Source organism: Temnothorax longispinosus, chromosome 6 (assembly GCF_030848805.1).
Source record: "Temnothorax longispinosus isolate EJ_2023e chromosome 6, Tlon_JGU_v1, whole genome shotgun sequence".
Classification (NCBI taxonomy): Eukaryota; Metazoa; Arthropoda; class Insecta; order Hymenoptera; family Formicidae; genus Temnothorax; species Temnothorax longispinosus.
In genome coordinates, this window is record NC_092363.1 from 23454483 (window position 1) to 23469068 (window position 14586).

Here is a 14586-nt window from a genome sequence, read left to right on the forward strand (position 1 = left end):
GAGATACGCACAGAATGGTTTTAATACCGCAATACTTTAACATCACTGTATTTTTATTCTTTGAACGCATGCCAACCGCAATACTAACAACTGGAAGAGTGGACTTTCGTTCTTGTCTAGGGTAAGTTGCGAACAGTTTGATCAACGTGTTGTGCTGCATGCCAACGAAACGCGATGCACGTTTGACGACACGAAACATCCTTTTCTGAAATATATATTTAGTATCGAGTCCGGAAGTGCAGGGTATTCAAAGTCATTTAAGAATAAGAATTTCTTGTAGCGAGTATGTGTATAAATAAAGAAATTTTTATTCAGGAGCTACGACTATAAATAACGTGATGATTGATGAATACTGTCCCATGACTCGTATAACTCTTTCATAAATTGTGTAGTCTTGTTATGAGACAGACGCGAGATTGTACTTGCCGTCAAACGAGACGTCGCGTCAACTATTTGTCGTACCTTCTGTCTGAAAAAGTAGCGATAACAAATCATATGTTGTTTGATAAATAAGAAGGCGATTCCATGCCGTTACATCATGATCATGATCATGATCATGATCGTGACTGGTAGGTTTTTTTTAAATGCCGTCCTTGAAACGCATCTAATGCACGCGGATGCCACTTTGACGATCTGTTTGTTTGCGAGAAACTGTACCTCGCGTACAAAAAAGGCATGCATCGAGTTTTTCGTAATCTAATTATTCTTTGTTATTTTTGTCCGACAAATATGCAAGTAACGTTAAGCCGCGCTTGTTGCGTGCGTCAAAATTATTTATGTTTATTTCTACCAACGTAGATTAAGTAACTTTAATCTCGGTTTAATTTATTTTTTATTTTTTCTTAGTTCTGAAAATTAGAAGGAGATAAAAAATAAGTTAAACCGAGATTAAAGTTAATCGGCATTGGTAAAAATGGACATTAGTCGTCACTTTTTTATTACTCATTGGTAAAGAAAAGTTATTTGAAATTTTAATTGTCATAAATTATGTAGGTTGTTTAAATACGGTTTTATAATATTAGTTTTATAAAATATTAGTATTATCGGCTTGTAATCTCGTTTTATTTATTCGTGACACTAAACATGAAAACCGATATTTTTGATTAAATGCATGTGATGCACCGATAACACCCTAAGTGTAAGGGCAATATGTGATATTGGTAAATAATTGCAGGTGGTTCCGTGCGGTCTTCGAAAAATCTGCCACGTAAGATCACAAAGAGTTTTCTGATCCTTTTATATTATTTCGATGTGTTCTCAGCACCCAGACTTGAATTCCCGAATTGAGTAGATAGAGATAATACGTCATCGGTGATCTTTTTACTTTCGTCCTTGGCGTTTGATATTAGCCGAATTAATCACTAGACGATAAATTCGCAGTTCCCATTAATTCTTACTCAGATAAGAGCACTTTACTTATTCACACATTTCAGAGAGATAAGTGTCGTTTTGCTTTTATTATCTCCACGAGATGCATACACCTAAGCGTTTCAAATTTGTTTGTTTATTTGCAACGATATATTATACAATTATACAAGATATACAGCACAAAAAATAATATAAATTAGCGAAATTAAAATTTAAATGAAGATAACATGAGAATGTCTTTTCTTTTTTGACTGCACAAAAAGACAAAATTCGATAGGACCATATTAGACATCGCTTAAACATTCGATCGAAAATTTTTACAATTTATTTAGTAGCAAAAGTTGCTTTGTCTTTTGCCATGTTTTGCCATTATAAGATATAATTTATCTCTTAACTTATCGCAGGATGATATAATTGGAATAATTGTTTGAATTATTATTTTATTATCTCTCATGTATTATAACTGTTTTATTTTTATTTTATTATCTTATGTCATGCAAGTCTCGACACAAGATAATGTAAATAATCTCACGTGTTTTTTGAAACAATATTACTAGACGTGACGTACGCGCGAACTATGTTTTTGCTTCTCATATCTTTATGAAATAATATGAATCGCGAACGGTTTATTACATGTGTCTGGCAGTTGCTGTAAAAAAAAGGATAGGATGACGTAGCGGAATAAAGAGTCTCGCGTCACCAAATCCTTTCTGCTTAATTTGATTTTCAGTAGTACAGGTATACGTTACATAATTACGCATCGCAATGCTATTCTCGTACATTACGCTCGAGATATCGCGGAAAAATGGTGGTTAATTGTCGTTGCGATAGCTACCAGGAACGCCGCCGCGGTTCCTTATCTGTTGCAACATTTTTTTTATTTCTCGTTAATACACAGATAAGTTGCTCCGGTAAAATGCGAGGAGCACAAACTCGACGGAGTCGAGACTGTCGTCGTCGTCGTGACGCAAATTCTTTCGGCGGTACATCTGGATAAGACTCCCGCGAGAATGAATAATGAGTGACTAAGGCAAATGCATTCCTCGCGTACGAAATCGCTGCTCGAGACACTTTCGCGCTCCAATAACTTTCGCGATAGTTATCATTTCGAGTGTCTTTAACGTAACACAACAAAACGCGATTGTGTGTCGCGATGAATCGAAAACATTATCTTCGTTCTTAGACAGATTGTCAATTTCATTTATCGAGCTGTAATGGGAAATTCCGTTATCTTATAAAAATTTTGTTATTAAATAAGAATTACTACAAAGACTTTATTTCTATTAATATAATAGAGCGTACCTTATTTTTTTCTATTTTTACAATAACACAATTACGTAATTATATTATCGTAGCGGCATAATGTTTTCAATTATTGGCATAAGAATTGTATGAAAGTTGAGATAAACAGTTTTTTTACTTTTTGCACAACTGCCAAACATGTGTATTCATCAAGGTAATTAGAGTAATTCTATCGTAATCACACGTTTTCTTATACGGTGACGAACGATTTTTGAACTATCTGTATTTAAGAAATGCGGTGGTAGATACTTAACTTTGATCGTATCTACAATACTGATATCGCACGCATTACGTAATTATGATGAACTCTTTGATAATAACGATGACAATATAGCGCGAATATATCTGTGACGAGGTATTACAATATGGAGAAGAATTTATATAAGTATAACGACATTTTTTTACGAGGGAATAAAATTGAAATTTTTGATAGCGGAAACAGATATTCTAGATATGTTACTTTATTAATTTTTACTGCGATACAAAAGATGTATTAAATTACATTAAAATATCTTGAAATAATTATATTAGTAGTGTAATAATATACTCTAAGATGTATAGTAAGATTAGCATATCAATTTCTTTAATGCAAAATCAACTCTTTTAATGAAAAATATTTTCCTGCTATTTCATGCAACTCACAATCTCATGTCTCACGTATATTTATCCATATGGACATGAATATCTTTACGTCACGAGATTTTTGTTTGTCCAACTATTATCTTATGACGCGACTCATAAACACTTTGCACGCTTTTACACGTTTGAGCGTCAAGTGTGATAAAGGCGAGAGACACTTTCGACTGTAGAGTCACTTATTTTTTCCGATATTTGCAGGTGATGAGCCAGGAAGTCAAGAAGGAGACTCCACTGCAGTTCAAGTTTCGTGCAAAATTCTATCCCGAAGACGTCGCCGAGGAACTGATACAAGACATTACGCTGCGACTTTTTTACCTCCAGGTAAAAAAAAAATTATTTATGCATTTTTCTCGTTTTCTTTTTCTCTCTCTTTTCACTCGCGATTTTAGTAACAATTTTTAATTTGGTACTTCTGTTCTCGAAGTAATTCCGAAACTTATGATTGAGGTACAGAGCAAATTGATCTAACAGAATAAAAACAATGCATCTCATTCATTCGTTGATGGTTGGATTATAAGCCATGTGCATCAGACTGTTCGTTTATCTGATTTGCTTCTTCTCGTCCTTCATCATTTCATCCTCGCGCCGAATACGCTTTTAATTTTTTTTTTGCCCAGTTGAAACAGCCATATACATCAGTGTTTAAGAATAACGATGGCTTGTGAAATTAGCGGAATTTTATTTATAATTTGGAATAATATTCATTTCAAACGATTGTAAAGTAAAATCTTAATGTTTTTTTATATTAATTTATAAATATTTTATTAATTGCTTATAAAATAAGCCGCAATCTGATTATTGAATTTTATTACAATTTACTAGCTTTTTCATCCGCACTTCGCGCGGGCTCAAAAGCTCTTCCTTCTTTTCCCTGAACGGTAATATTTACACCAAAAAAAAATTTTTTTTTTAAATGAACCTTTTTTAGACACTTGTATGGGGGTCCCTTGTCCCCGGACTCAGACTCCTTCTCTAAACCCTCTACGGTCTAAGTTAGAGTATCATGAGATAGTATACCAAATTTGAATGTTCTAATTTCAAAACTGTAGATTTGCATAACGGACAAACATACATACATACATTTATATATAGGTAGAGATTTTCGTTAATCGATATTGCTGTTTAAATAATTATATATTTAGTAATACGTTATTAAATAATCGATATCAATGTTTTAATTGATTGCAGGTGAAGAACGGTATTCTCACGGATGAAATATATTGCCCACCGGAAACATCCGTTCTGTTGGCTTCGTATGCCGTTCAAGCGAGACATGGAGACTATCAGAAGGGCAACCATCCCGCTGGCTTCCTGGCGAATGATCGGCTGTTACCACAGCGCGTTGTGGACCAACATAAAATGAGCAAAGAGGACTGGGACAGCTCTATTACGAATTGGTGGCAGGAACATCGTGGTATGCTGCGAGAGGACGCCATGATGGAGTATCTGAAAATTGCTCAGGTATCAATTCGCTGTTAAATAACGTGTACAAGAAAACCGAAATATATGGCGAAGACTTCAGGAGGGAATGGATATGACATACGCGTCAATATTTATTTACCGATTGCAAAATTATTTTACTTTTGTATTATTTACGTAAACTATATTAGAAATAATTTGTTTCTAGAAATTGTATGTAAAGCATTCTCGTTAGTTGATGCTGCAATCCATTCCTGAAGGTCTGCCCATCTGTGTAACAGCAACGCGTTTTGATTATACTTTTTAATTACTCATATAATATCGTATTTTAACTCGACATTTATTTACAAGATATTGGTTTTTAATCCGTCTTTCCGAGAATATTACGCAGACTTTATTTCTGCACTCGGAAATATTTTACCATGCGAAAATTTATGGAATACTGCTACTCTTGGACTAGTATCACTGGTATCGTTTTAGTATTTTCCTTTATTTTTGCTTTCCGTAGGACTTAGAGATGTATGGTGTGAATTACTTTGAAATTCGCAACAAGAAGGGCACAGACCTTTGGTTGGGTGTGGATGCTTTAGGTTTGAACATCTATGAGAAGGACGATAAGCTTACGCCGAAAATTGGCTTCCCCTGGTCCGAGATACGGAATATCTCGTTTAACGATAAGAAATTCATAATCAAGCCAATCGACAAGAAGGCACCGGACTTTGTATTTTTCGCCGCCAGAGTCAAGATTAACAAGAGAATTCTTGCGCTATGCATGGGCAATCACGAGCTTTACATGCGCAGACGTAAGCCGGACACGATCGATGTGCAGCAGATGAAGGTAGGAATATTACGTTATATCTGATATTGAGCTGAGAAATAAATAAAACATAATTATTGATGCATATACTTATCTAAAGCTGATTATATAACGTTATCGTTAACAATATTTGATCATCACTTTACGTAACCATTATAGCATATTGCATCTATCTAGAATTAAAATATTTTAATTTAACGATTAACTAAAGGCTGATTATATAATCGTTTAGGATTTACTTTAATTAGTTATAACATATATTTTGCTTCTGATTGTAACGATTGTGATAAAATTCCTTCAGGCTCAAGCTAGAGACGAAAAGATGGCGAAACAGCAACAGAGAGAGAAACTGCAACTGGAGATAGCTGCCCGAGAGCGTGCGGAGAAAAAACAACAAGAATACGAAGAGAGGCTAAGAAACATGGCCGAGGAAATGGATAGGCGGCAGGCTGAGTTGAACGAAGCTCAGGAAATGATTCGGCGCTTGGAGGAACAGCTGAAACAATTGCAGGCTGCCAAGGAAGAGCTAGAGAATCGCCAGAAAGTGAGTCTATTTAACCATGATTTAAAGAAAAACTATATCACTACGCTATCAATAAATAATTAATGTCGTTTTTATCTTTTATCTAATTTACATAATTCCAATAATTACATATGTTGCTCAATGAATGTGTCTACGCACGATTTTTTTCTCTGTAACTTGTGTGTTGCGTGTGACGTAGGAATTGACAGTGATGATGGAAAAGTTAGAACTGTCGCACGAGATGGAGGCTGCGGAGCGCGCTAAACTCGAGCAGGAGATAAGAGCCAAGCAGGAGGAGGTACAACGCATACAATCCGAGGTGGAGGCTAAGGACGCGGAAGCTAGGAGATTACAGGCCGAGTTCGAAGCTGCCAAGTATGAGCAATTTTCTTTTTTTTTTTCTCATTCTTTGTTTCTTACAATTAGTTAACATAATCGAGGATAATTGCATGTTTATCATTTTTGTTATGCAAGACTGAGACAAGAAGAAGCTGACCGACAATATCAGGCCAATCAGACTCCGCATCATCATCATGTCGAGGAGAATGAAGAGGGCGAAGAGGAAGGTGAAGACGAGGTTCCTCAAGGAGATGTTACTAAGGACCTCGCGACTGATGAGTCAATAATCGATCCTGTCGAAGAGCGACGCACTTTAGCAGAGAGAAATGAACGTCTCCACGACCAATTGAAGGTACGTTGATATCTGATTTCAATATATTATTCAGTTTTTCATTTTTTATTTTAAGCAACTTTGTAATTTTATACAGTTAAAACTTCTGCTTTTAACCGTTTATTCCTCTAGTAAAAAAATTTGAAAATACGTTTATGCGATTTGACACACACTTCACGAGAGATTTTGTATGCACTGCTATAATGGAACGCTCTCATTGACAGGCATTGAAACAAGATCTTGCCCAGTCACGTGACGAAACCAAGGAGACGGTGATGGATAAGATTCACAGGGAAAACGTGCGCCAAGGCCGCGACAAGTACAAGACACTTCGCGAGATTCGCAAAGGAAACACCAAACGCCGCGTTGATCAGTTCGAGAACATGTAAATTAATGTGCGTGCATCTAATCACTTACCTTATACATGTCCTTTCCTACCTTCAACTTCTCACCTGACTTTGCGAAAGCGGAGAATGCAGTAAAATGCTAACGATAACGAAAAGAGAAAAAGAGAAGGCGATTAATAGAAGATAAGACAGGGAGAGAAATAGAGAGAAGTATAGATTCTACAATCAATGTATAAATAGAATAATTTGAATAACAACAGACATATATATTTCCGATCAATTAAACTTCAATTTTTCTCAACATTTGCGCGAATGACAACCGTGATTATCGTATAACGAGAATTATGAGCAATATTCCACGTTAGTTTGATAACAATTCTATATCTTCACGCAAAACCGATAATCAAAGCTCTCACCTTTTTTTGGTGAGAAACGTGACGAGAGCGAGTGACTCGCGTCGTCTTCCACGTATACTTCCATGTTAACGCTGCACGATTGGCGGAATCGTCACATGCCTCAGGAGCGCGAGTAAATTTTCTCGCTACTTCGCGCAGAAGTGCCTTGCTTGTGAAACTGATAGTTCCCCCTTACTTTAACTGTCTCCTAGTAGCAAAAACTAAGTTCTGAATATTATTATTACTCTAATAATTTAGCGTAACGATATTATCATTCTGGTTTCAACAAGATAAAAAGCACTTTGCGCCCAAGTGACAAGAAAATTTTCGGTATTGAATCAGTCCGTTACCGTTACTTAAACCTTTTTCTGCGCATCGATGGACCCAATATCTCGATCACCGAGGTGCCAGTATTGGTCTCGCCTCACAATAAGTATTACTGCCGGTCATTTATTCGTATCGCAAGATGCCGATCCTTCGCCGCTGATTATCTACCGGTGTCCTCCTATCCGTCACGTACTGTCCGTCCTTGATAATAAGGATTCGCTTTCGAGAAGCCCTCAAACGCTATGACTATCACTCGCATCTCGGCCGATGTGTCGCGACGGCAATCGCGGTCGTTACCTGTTTACGGGCGGTTTTCTTCTATTTTGTACGCTTAATTCGGGCCATATTTATAGACAGATTGTACGTTCGGAAAAGCTGCTCGACAGCCGCTAGTTGACCGGCGATATCTAAGTTAGGTACTAACGTCGAACACCGACTATAGAGGAATCGAAATAAGGCACGTGGCTCATATTGTATCGAGTTAGATAGAAATTTAGGCGTAATCCACCTTGAAGTTCGTATTGGGAAGCGACCCTTTCGAGCAAGGGGACATCTCACGACATCCAATTTTATTCGTCTTTTATATTAGCCTAGAGTCTTCTTGAACAATATTACTTATTGGTTAAGTATCTCGTGTATATGTTCAGAGGAAATCTTGGTGATCCTATGCGAACAGATATGAATTTTCAAATCTATTCTTTTACAAAATTCAATACTTCAATTTACCCATTTCCAAAATTTCAATACTTTTAAGATAAATGTCTCGGTCGTCGTTTGTAAATCGCATGTCGCAGTTGTCCCCTCGCGCATCACACGCGAATCACTATTGCGGCACAATCTGTCACTCCGGATTAATAAACGTAAGGGATTCAACACGATGGCATGGCCTATTACTGGTAAAATCGTATCGAACTATTTTCGTACGAGCGAATTTCGATGACACTTTAGCGATTTTATATTGAACACACTCGTGGCCTTTACTTGATATACATATAAGTATATAAATAAATATATATATCGAAGTACTATAAGAGTAGTACTAATATAATGACTAGCCGAGAGAGAAAGAAATGTAAGGATATCGCGCCATATAGAGAGAATTTGCTCTGCATACCTTCAACATAAGGTTGAACCGCGCGGTACTCGCCGAATGGCTTTAGCTACCAAGATTTTTGAAAGAATGAGGGAACGAGTGCGAGAGAGGGAGAGAATGTGATAAGGGAAATAATTAACCGTGTGAAAGAGAGTGAGTGAGAGGCCAAGTGATAGAGAAAACACATTTATGGCAATCATATGCCATTGTAATTTTTAAAATCTTTCGCCTTCTTAAGAGAATATCCTGTATACAACGGGATTACAACTAACGAAAACTCGAACCTCGAGACGCTGCCAATTTTTCATATGACGGAATGCAAAACGAAGAGCGATAGCGGTGTGATACGGATGAGGCGTATGTGTGTGAGCTTTACGTAGAAGAGAAGATCGCGAAGTAATGTACGATCGCGCCGTATCACGAAAGAGTTTGTGTACTTTGCTACATTACTATCATTATCCGCACGTTACAATAATATGCGCGAAGCAGAAAGGAGGAAAAAGTACAGGAGTAATAATGCGATAGATATTTTTTGATTATATTTAATATTAAAAATTTACAAATTAGTAGTGTTATATTATTAATATTAATGTTTACAATTTAGTAGCGTTATTATTATTTTATTATTATTATGCAGGTAATATTGAACGAGAACTAAAGCATTTTATAGTCGTCAATTTATACTCTTAAGATAATCCAGCACGTAGATTTGGTCGTAGTTTACGGTAAAAAAAAAAAGTTTACAGAGATACTTGAATAATGATCCAATCTTTTTATTCAAATTATGCTTAGTTGCTTTTTTTAAATCTTTTCGATCTGCCTGCGGATTTGTAGGGAAATTTTTTCTACAAGCTAATACAGTGTATTCGAGATTTGTGATTTGATAAGAGTTGTTTCCAAATTTTTTAAATTCTTTCCATTTAATAGTGTACAGATTTGTGACCAAATATACGTGTGAACGAAATGAGAAGCAAAATTATTACTAATTAAAGAGATAACATTTTGATAATCGACGAACGAATGATAGGCGAGAACAAACTTGAAAGTTCATCTCGATACTCTTTGGCGATTAAACGCTTTCGCGAAACCGATGAATTTTTATTGAGACATTCCAGATAAAAATTTCCCGAAAAGAGCTTTTTTCCCCCTCGATTTACTCGACATTTGATTCGAACTCTCGATTTGGAGATCGCACCTTCCTCTCTTCGCAAAATTTCGTGCTTTTACTTGTTCCCTAGAGCGTACTTTTAATTCTAGGGTGCTAAATCATTTATAAATCATACACGAAGTCAATTCAAACGAACTCTCGGTCGTTTCACGATTCATTTATCACAACTATCTTTTAAATTGGAATGTAATGCGAATTAAAACTGTGGGTTTGCCCAATCGGCGTGAAGCGATATCTAGATCTTTTGGAAATAAAAAGATCTCAGATCTCGACGATTCGATGTCTGGGAAATTTCAACGAGAAGAACGGTCCGTTTAGAGTCACTTTTCTCGAAGGATCTTGAAGCGCATCCTAGAGTTAAATAATGTTATCCAGTTTTTCGCACTTCGCTGCAGATACGAAAGTAGATCTTAAAGTAGCGAGCCGTGTAGTCGTATGTCCCTCATGAAGGTACCCCAAACACACACGTAGAAACGTGCACATGGTGCTGTAGCATTTTTTCCTTACTGGAACATATCGAAACGTGTGTATTTGGCGCCAAACATGCGTTTCATTCCTTTTTTTGTCTTCCTCCTTTCCAAGCTCTGAGACACAAAACTCGGTGGCATTGCAATGAATAGAATTCGAACGCATCCTTTTTCCGTTTCCTGCATCCGTGAGAGGATCCTCGTGTAAGCAATGTTATCGAGCTTAAACAAACTGGCGAAGATACGAGACATGTACACACGATGCAGAGATGCATAGACATTTGTATTTTAACGAAAACAATATTATTTGTTGGTGCGAGGATATAATGGAAACTTGTACTTTCCTGAGGAAGCCAGAGATTGTTTAAATAAAAAAAATTTATATCAAACACAAGTTGAATGATGATCTAGCAGAGATTCTTAATGTCTTTTAAATTTCAATACAGAGAATTGGAGAACAAGATGCCAAAAACTACCGGAAAATCTAGTCATTTAAACAACAATTTTATTTCATTAACATATATTTTATTCTATCAATTTATAAAAATTATTTCTTTTTAGATGAAACATTGTATATGAAGAGTCAACTTCTTTTCTTAACATTTTTGGTCGTCAGGCAGAATTTTACGCTTTACCCGGAAATGAGCCGGATGAGCGCAAGGGGGTTGTCGTGCTGAAATATCAGCTTACGGTTCTCCGCGTATTCCCCTTCTCCACTTTAAAGACTGGATTTTCTAGAGCAACTGTACACGCACACATAGACGTGGCCTGTCCATGTACTCTTTCCGCGCACGCGTGTAAAAATTTCAGATTTGGCAACGCTGCGTAAATTAACGTTTAGAAAAAATGTCTGGAAAACCGCGTTCAAAACGTGGAAGGTTCGTTTCAAAGAAAAAGGCTGAACGAGTGAAAAAAGCTGTAGAAAATAGCGTAGCAGCCAGAAAAAGCAAAACCAATAAAAGTACCAGGCAAGAAAGCGATGATGAGGGGAATCATATTGTTAACCTCAAAAGTATGGGGCAAGCACTACACTGCTGTGCTTGCAAAGAAGTTTTGAGTTTAGATAATATAAATAATGAAGTGCGCAAAGGACTTTTCTCAATACTTCATATTAAGTGCCATAAATGTGGAATTCAAAATGAGGTTAACACTGGCAAGAAAGTTGACTTAGATGGCCACTGTTACACAAATGTGAATCTTCAAGCTGTCCTTGGTAAGATATGAGTTTTTGCTTGCAATTAATTATAACAAATTTTTCTGTTTTATTTAATAATATTTTATGTTATCACTAATAATAAAAAAATTTGTTTGTAGGTGCGATGCACTCTGGTCTTGGATGTACTGGTTTGAACAAAATTCTTGCATGCCTCAATATTCCAGTCATCATAACAATGGATATGTTCAAAAGATATGAAAGAAAAGTTGGATTATAGCCATCGAAAAAGCAGCTGTAGAAAGTTGCCAAAAAGCAGTGTTAGAAGAAAGACACCTTGTGATAAAGAACACTCAAGAGCTTTGTGATAATTTGTAAGAATTATCATTTTTTTTTGTATGAGAATATTTGTAAATTTTATATGCACATTTTTGAATATTCTTTTGGTTAATTGAATTATATATTTATACTGAATTGTAGCTGCGATTTAACTTTTCAATTGTATATTTAATTGTATATTATTGCTTAATTTATAATACATCAATAATGGATTGATATTTAGCTGGGATGAACCTTCATATTTTATATTTAATTGAATTTATGTATTTTACTTGTCATTAAAAAATAAAAACAAACATTACTTACAATTAGATTTAAAAAAATAAACTTGATTTTTTTCCTTAATATATAGCCATAATTCAAATACGGTTTTTATTTTATTTATAGACCAGCCGACATTGTTCGCGATCTTTATCCTCACCTAACGATTCTTCAATCCTCTAATCAAAGAAGTCCTGAATTTGACCAAGCATGCAGTAGTATTGTAAACATCATAGTTTCGTACGACATGGGCTGGAGTAAAAGAGGCAACAGTCGCAGTTGTGACAGTCTGAATGGTTATGCAGCAATAATTGGATTTTTAAGTCATAAAGTTTTAGATTATACAACACGAAATCGCAAGTGTTACAAATGTGATATAGGACATTCGAAAGATGACCACGATTGTCGAGAGAATTTTGAAGGCAGTGCAAAAGCGATGGAAGCGGACGCCGGAGCGCAATTGATCAATCGAAGTAAAATTCTTCAAGAAAATAATTTAAATGTTGGAGTTTTGATTGGTGACGAAGATAGTAGTACGATTGCCGCAATACGAAAAGAAAGTGGCAAAGTCATTCATAAATTGGCCGATAAAAATCATTTAGTTAAAAATTTTGTAAGTAAATTGTACACACTATCGAATTCCTTTAAAGAATTAAAAAAAAGTGGTGTTATAAATCATTTAAAAAAATGTTTCACGTACTCGATTGCTCAACAAAAAGGATGAACTGCAGACCTTGCTTCTGCAATAAGAAACATCCCGGATCATGTATATAATAATATAGTCACGAGAATTGTGGCGAGTGGTGTAAGCGATGTGACGATAACACACAGCAAATTATTGTATTGAAAGATGAAAGTTTATATTTAAGTCTTCGAGAATTATTCGAAAAATATGCAAATAATACCTCAAAATTTAGCGTTGTCGCATTCAGTCAGGCAAATGAAAGCCTAAATAGCATGATAGCTTGTAAAGCACCAAAGATGAGATGTTACAGTAAATCGCAGTCTGCGGATTTTAGAGTCGCTATAGTGCTGTTTTAAGTAAAAATGAAGGTGATCAAGGAATAATAAGGGTTACACAATTATTAGGTTTACAAGCAGGTAAATATACATCAGCATATTGCCTAAGAAGTGATAAACTTAGAATAATAAAGTCATCTAGAAAAGTTACGAGAGAGTCGAAATTGAGGCGTATTCAGTTAGCAGCAAACAGTAAAAATTTACGGAAGAAAAAAGAAAGAAGAGAAGGTATTACATATAAGACTAACTGTGGGATAGAGATGACGAGTGAAAAAATAAGCATTGAAGAAAAGGTTGATGATAGAAGTACAAATAATACGACTAAAATAATTTATTTTGATTTAGAAACAGCAGGCTTTGAAATAGAAAGTGATATATTACAAATAGCAGCAATATCCGAAGCTTTTGAATTTAATGTATACATTTTACCTAGTCAAGCGATTCCTATTCATGTAACCAAAATCAATTCTTTACATAATGAAAATGGAGATTTATATTTCAAGAATAAAAAAGTTGATGCCGTTACGCTTGAAAATGCATTACTCGCGTTCTCAGAGTTTATAAATATTGTATCTCCATCTTGTTTGCTTGTTGCGCACAATGCTCGTTTTGATGTTCCTCGATTACTAAATGCAATTACAAACTGTAAAATCCAAGACAGGTTTCAAATTGTAACTGGGTTTTTGTTTAAAACAGTGTATCCATTCCGTAAAGGCCCAGGTGCCTTCAAACTAATCAATTTAGCACAAGATCTGCTTGAAACTCCAGAGTCCTGGATTTTTCCATGAAGCTTTATTTGACGTTCGTGTATTACAACAACTTGTAAAGGTTACTTCCAAAGAAACAGACTTATTCATTTTTGAAAAGAAGTTTGAGAAAGCAATCGAAGAAAACAAAATCAACAAAATTATCAATCATAAAGTATTGGAATTGGCTCCTTTTAAAAACATCGTTTCTCGTGATATAATTAAAAAAATAGCTGTCGCAGGAATAACATTCCAAAATTTAAAATCAAAATTTTCAAATGAAGGAGAAGATGAAGTAATCAAGTTTTTTTCCAAATGTGATAGTAGCCGTAAGCCTCTAGTAACTAAGAATAAAAAAGTTCTGACGAAAATAATTGGTTGTTTAAAAATATTTTAAATGTTTATAAATAATATTTTTAAATGTTTTTAAATGTTTATAAATAAAAATATTAATATATTATTTATTGTAAAACTACTCTGGTATATTTAGTTGATATCCTCATCTTTCCATGCACTCATATTTTATTCGAAT

General features: G+C 35.3%; 1 protein-coding gene and 1 long non-coding RNA gene across 5 annotated transcripts in view; both read left to right on the forward strand.

Moving 5' to 3' along the window:
• The window catches only part of Moe (moesin), a 33222-nt gene extending 22293 nt beyond the window's left edge, over window positions 1-10929 (forward strand). For 2 of the 4 annotated variants that reach the window (XM_071781030.1, XM_071781029.1), the window contains 7 exons: window positions 3508-3630; window positions 4498-4770; window positions 5237-5566; window positions 5847-6089; window positions 6268-6443; window positions 6543-6759; window positions 6963-10929. In XM_071781030.1, coding sequence (XP_071637131.1) covers window positions 3508-3630; window positions 4498-4770; window positions 5237-5566; window positions 5847-6089; window positions 6268-6443; window positions 6543-6759; window positions 6963-7127 — 1527 coding nt within the window. In that variant the 3' untranslated portion in view covers window positions 7128-10929. Of the gene's footprint in view, window positions 1-97; window positions 122-1173; window positions 1208-3507; window positions 3631-4497; window positions 4771-5236; window positions 5567-5846; window positions 6090-6267; window positions 6444-6542; window positions 6760-6962 lie in introns of all 4 variants that reach the window. The other 2 variants (XM_071781028.1, XM_071781031.1) reach the window with 2 other exon arrangements.
• A 374-nt stretch (window positions 10930-11303) lies between these two features.
• On the forward strand, window positions 11304-12335 carry LOC139814623 (uncharacterized). Its single transcript, XR_011732499.1, has 2 exons — window positions 11304-11748; window positions 11850-12335. It is a non-coding gene; the product is annotated as an uncharacterized lncRNA (long non-coding RNA).
• Window positions 12336-14586: the final 2251 nt, after the last annotated feature.